Source organism: Vicia villosa, unplaced genomic scaffold (assembly GCF_029867415.1).
Source record: "Vicia villosa cultivar HV-30 ecotype Madison, WI unplaced genomic scaffold, Vvil1.0 ctg.002187F_1_1, whole genome shotgun sequence".
NCBI classification, from domain to species: Eukaryota; Viridiplantae; Streptophyta; class Magnoliopsida; order Fabales; family Fabaceae; genus Vicia; species Vicia villosa.
This window is the reverse complement of record NW_026705862.1, coordinates 140156-146203: the sequence shown is the minus strand read 5'-3', so window position 1 is coordinate 146203 and position 6048 is coordinate 140156. Positions and strand designations below refer to the sequence as shown.

The window sequence follows — 6048 nt, the reverse complement described above, 5'->3', positions numbered from 1 at the left end:
AATTTTTTATTACCATTAATTGTCCCCTTTTTTACAATAACTTAGTTATTACAGCACTTTGTTCATTTATTTGATTGATATTATGAGCTTGGTTTTGAAGCTTTAAGACAGAAGTATATATTCTAGATTTAGATTGTGTCACGTAGTTAACTAAATAATTAAAGAAGAAGAAAAAAAAAACATTTTCGCATAAGAATCAAAACTTTATTTTCTAAGTTTCTTCCTTCCCATTTAACAAAATACAAACCAAAAGAAAAAGAAAAAGAAAAATGAACAACACTTTTCATACTATAGAATCACAAAAGATTCATATAACATATCCCAAAAAGATATGAAAAATAAACAAAAGCATCGATCCATTAAGCACACATAACGAAGATCACATAAAACATAACTTATAAGATGCGTGAAGCAGGCATAGCCCTGGTAATAACAACAACAATGTTGCACAATTTGCGGAAAGTGTGACTCTTGACAGACAAAACATCATCATTCCCAGGAATAGAATCATCGCACGTTGTAATAGCAGCCAAAGCAGCCTTCAACCATTTCTGAGCATCAACATCAGATTCAATCAACAATGCAGCAATGGTGTCTTCGAGCTGAGATTCAGCGTCCAATATAGTCTCCTTACAATCAGCCAAACCTTGTTGAATCTCAGGGTCTAGATTAGCGTCGTCGATCAACATCTTCACGTCGGTCAAGATTGCTGAAGCGTTGTTTGCAGCAACTCTTAGGGCTACTATTGCTAGGTCTTTGAGATCAGCGTTTGGTGATTTTGTTGGGTCGGAAGAAAGAATTTCCATGCAGAGATCTTTGCTGTTTGGTGATAGATTGCATACGTTTTTGATTAAGGCGTTGCCTTTAAGAATCTCTGCGGAAGTTTGGTGAGCAAATACAATTACGCAGATAACCAAAACCGAGAAGATTTTTGCCATTTTGAATGGTTTTTTGTTGTTTTTTTTTTCTTCTTATTATTATTGTTCTTCTCGGAGTTTGGTTATGCTCGAATGTTGTATTCAACCACGAGGATTAATGGAGGATGGTGTCATGGTTTTATAGTGGGAGAGAAGTGAATTGTGTCCATGCATTTGGTTTTGCTAAAATTGGAATTTGTTTGTTGTTCAACACTTGATTTAAGGGAGGTTATTCAACACTTCATTTTCCACCTTTCATTGTTTTTCTATTTTTAGTTATGGGATTTTGATCTCACGTTTATTTAGCTTCTTTTTATTTTATTTTGTTTATGGACGATGATTATTTTGTGAGTTAAAAAATTGTTGATTATTAGATTTATAAAAAATTTTAAAAAAACATGAAAAATATATTTAAATATGTATGTATGTGGTCAATGGTCACATATGGCATTTTATTATTCTTGTATTTGCTGAAATTTAGTTGTAATCAAATCATAGTTAGAAAATTGTGTTGATTTTATATCTTAATGGTGAATGTGATATTTTACCTAACAAACCATTATATATATATATATATATATATATATATATATATATATATATATATATATATATATATATATATATATAGATATATATATAGATATATATATCGACTTATAAGCCCGGAATTCGAGATTAGAGCTATGACAAGGAAACCGATGTAGGACATGAAGTCGGGTTGGCCTAAACATCACCCCTGTTCGGGGCTGCATCTAAACACTACAGGCTCAAATAGTGCAGGACGAAGCCCTCGAGGAAGAGCCTTTGGTTCTCCAGTCATTGGCAGGGGAAGTTAGGGAGGAAGTGGTGCCGGAGAACTTCAAACTGCCTCCATTGGCATCCTTTGATGGCAAGAGCGACCCCCCGGAGCACAACATTTTCATTAATAGTTAGATGGCCATAGTCGGAGAATCCGACTCGTTGAAATGCAAGCAGATGGCGGAGACGTTGAAAGATGTTTCCCTATGCTGGTATATGAGTCTATCGAGGTCTTCGATCACCGGGTACTGGAACTTAACTCGCAAAGTGGTCCAGCATTTTGCGGCTAGCAAACACAGAAAGGTGTCCACCACCAGTTTGTTTAATGTGCGTCAGGGTCCTTTTGAATCTCTGCGCGAGTACATGGCAAGGTTCAATGAGGAGAGAATAAAATTTCTCACCAAATCAAGAAACGTTCGTAGGAGCCTTTCAGAATAGTCTGAGAGTAGGCCATTTTAATGACTTTAATGAGTTCCTGGCTCAAAAACCAGCCTCCAACAAGGAGGAGGTAATAAACCAAGCTGAATGCTACATTAAGGACGAGGAAAGTAATATGGAGATGCGAAATCAGGATGCTAAGGAAAGGTCGCAGACTAGATCGGAGGGAGGTGCGTACAGAAAGGAAAATCACAGGCACCTGATCCGGGATGGTAATATAGCATGCTCGAGCTGGAGGATGTTTGACAGAAACCCGAAGTCCTTTACTCCACTTAACACAAGAAGAGCAAACATATTATGTGAAGTATATCACATGCGATTGATAGTCAGGCCACCTTGGCCTTAGCGAGTCGGTGCGGTGACGGGAAAGGGGAACGGTCCCTGGTGCTCCTTTCATCGCATGAAGGGTCGCCATACAGATGAAGGACTCCTATCTGGAACTTTTCACATGAAGTATGTTTTCGAGGACGAAAACTCTTTTAGTGGGGGAGAGTTGTAACACCCCATAATTTCATAAATTAATTTAATTGGAATTTAAATTAACTATTGGAGCTAATTAATTAAATTGGATTATTGGAAAATTGTGAAAGAATGATATTGGGCTTTTGTGTTGTGATTAGTAAAGAGGGGGTGTGATGGTTAGGCCTTTTACTTAAGATAATTTCTATTTTTTATAAAATAGAGGAAGTTGTGAAAAAGAAGTCAAAAAGGCAAAAAGAGGAGAAAGAGCAAGAACACGTAAAAGAGAAGAGGAGAAGAGGAAGAGCTTTCAAGGCTTTGAATCAAGGTAAGGAGGGACTCTTCCTTTTAGTATCTCTTATGTGATTATAGGTGATAGAATTGATTAAGATATGGATTGATTCTATTGGATATATTGGGATTGTTAGGTTTGGGGATGTCGTAGTTTAGGGTAATTGATGAAATTGCATGAACTATTGATTGAAAACCCGTTTTTGTTGATGTTTGATGATGTGTGATGATGTATCCGATGATTTTTTGCCTTGAATCGATGTTTAGAAGGGATTTTGGGTTAAGGATGTGTTGAATCGCAGGTCTGTCACAGAGGTGAATTTCTGCATAATCGCACGTCCGCTAAGCGGCCCCTGGCTCGCTAAGCGGATGTTATTCGTTTTCAAAAAAATAAATGGGCTCGCTAAGCGGACCTAGCCTGCTAAGCGGAGGTCCCAACGTAGTTAGCTACTGTAATAATTCGCTTGAAGTGGGGTTATGGAAAATTGATTTCCATAAGCTCGCTGGAGGGTCGCTAAGCGGACCCTGCTGTGCACAAAATTTTGGAACTTTGAAATAGCGTATCTTTTGATCAGTGTATCCTTTTTAAGTGTCGTTTTGGGCGTTGCAAAGCTAATTAAATATTTTATATGATAAATTGGTGAGATGGGCAGTGGCTTGATTTTATTTTAAACCTCGATTTAATTACTTTGGTAAATGAAACATTGTGCATATATGTGATTTTGTGAATATGATGATGTATTGGTGTAGTGATGAATGGATTGTGACTATTACTATGTTTATTGTGATAAACGTGTAAATGATTGAATGATTACGGAAGCATATGCATACTTGTTGGTGATAATGGTGGGTTACAGTGAGGCGATGTATTTCATCGGATCAGTGATGTGTAAGTATGTCATATGTGTGTGCATTCATTCATAAATCATTTTGGTGATAGATCCCGGTGATGTTTCGATCATTGGTGGGCATAATTCCCATTGTGTGGAATTTTTGCCGGTAGGGCTGTATCTCGGTGGTGTTTAGATCGGTTAGGTGGATTAATTCCACGTCTTATTGGTACCACATGCATAGTCAGTTGGTTCATATGCATTTTTCCATAACATGATTGAATGGATTTCAGTGTTATGTTAGGTGATGTATTTGTTGTGTTTGATGAATGATAGTTGAAAATCTGAATATGTTATAAATTGGGTGAATGATATATTATGATATTTTGTTGCTTATGAATGCATAATATTTATTAATTGTGAATGAGACTCACCCTTACATGTTGACAATTTTCAGATTGAGAAGTAACGGCTTATTGCTCGGTGAGGATGGCTTGTAGAGTTCATCCGTTAATTTGATGTCGTGTCAGTCATGCTATGATAGTGTAACACTGGAGAACGATTTAGTTTAGAGTTAACAACGTACTCTATTTCATGGTTTTCGGTTTTGTTTTATTACCTTGGTTTTGGTGATGTGTATTTTTCTGCTGTGTTAAACATGATATTGTATTCTGCCAAATTGTTTATAATAATGCATGACAGATGACATATGTTTTGGTTTAAATTAATTGTAGCACCCTTGGTTGCATGTTTTAACTCTGATTATTTTAATAATTGTTGTGGGGTTTAGAAGGGTGTTATATGTGTGGATTTCATGGATCTTAAGAAATCCTGTCCAAAATACCCTTATCATTTACCACGCATTGATAGGCTCATCGATAGCTCATCGGGATTCCGATTTCTCAGCTTTATGGACGCATATTCAGGGTATAACCAGATACGTATGAACCCTCTTGATGCTCCCAAGACGATCGTCATGAATGGCCAGAGCAATTATTATTACAAGGTGATGCAATTTGTTCTTAAGAATGTTGGAGCCACTTATCAACGACTTATAGACAAGGTGTTTGCCTCCCAGATCGGGAGAAACTTGGAACTTTATGTGGATGGAATGGTGATCAAGACGCTGGAGGGAAGAAGACGACTTGGAGGAGACATTCTGGTCAGTACGACGGTTTAACATGCGCCTCAACCTGGACAAATGCACTTTCGGGGTTCATGCTTACTCACAGGGGGATAGAGACAAATCCGTAAAAATGCCAAGCAATAATAGATATGAGGAGCCAAACATCAGTGAAGGAGGTACAAGAGTATAGTGGAAGGTTGGTTGCCCTCTCTCGATTTTTATCCTGCGTCGGCGATAAGTTAATACACTTCTTCTCGGCCATCTGAAAGTCGGTAGTGTTTAACTGGATGGAGGAAAGCGAACAGGCCTTAATAGAGGTGAAGTAGTTCCTCTTGTCACCGCCTATCCTAGTCTGACCTGTGGCAAACTCACCCCTTATCTTATACCTCTATGTAGCTGAAAAAATTGTTAGCTCGATGCTTGTTCGAGAAAGGGAGACAAGTAAGAGACCGGTGTATTTTGTAAGTAAGGTGCAGAAGGGGGCTGAGATACGTTACAAGAAGATTGAAAAGCTAGCGTTGGTCGTGGTGATAACATCATGAAAACTGAGGCATTACTTCCAAGGACACCATATTACTATTAAAAAAAATTATCCAGTCAAACAGATATTAAAGAAAGCCTGACCTGGCCAGAAGAATGGTGTCTTAGGTCGTCAAATTGTCGGAGTATGATATAACATTCGAATCCAATAGCGTCATAGGCAAGAGGAAGAGTCTCTAAATTTTTTTAATATGGTTCCCAATTATTGGGTTGAATATTAGCGTAGAGTGGTCTAGGAAGGAGGTTAAGTAGACATTTTCTAAATAAAAAATCATTTTCAAAATGTTTTTAAAAATCAGAATTTAAAATGCATGAAAGTGAAAGGTTAAATGCGTTTTACAAAAGGAATTACATTATTGACTAGATGTACAAATAGACTCAATGATGATAGAACGATAATGAATCAATTAAACACAATATGATAATTAATCTAAGTTTACCCAAATAATGTGTTTGAAAAGAATTTGATTAATTAATTTAGCAATCAACAATTACATATTTCTAGAATTAAGCTAAAATATTAAACTTCTATGAACAATAAATCTAATCACATGCCATACTAGAAAGCGGTAAACAATCTAAGAACATACAAACCACGAGGAATACGAGGAATTAAAAGAGATTGATAGAGAAAAGTACATTGGTA

The 6048-nt window shown here is 36.9% G+C and overlaps 1 protein-coding gene across 1 annotated transcript; it reads right to left on the bottom strand.

The window, feature by feature from the left end:
* Positions 1–339: 339 nt before the first annotated feature.
* LOC131638135 (uncharacterized) lies at positions 340–1021 on the bottom strand. The gene has a single exon (XM_058908685.1). The coding sequence runs from the start codon at positions 936–938 to the stop codon at positions 396–398; it is 543 nt and encodes a 180-aa protein (XP_058764668.1). The 5' UTR covers positions 939–1021; the 3' UTR covers positions 340–395.
* Positions 1022–6048: the final 5027 nt, after the last annotated feature.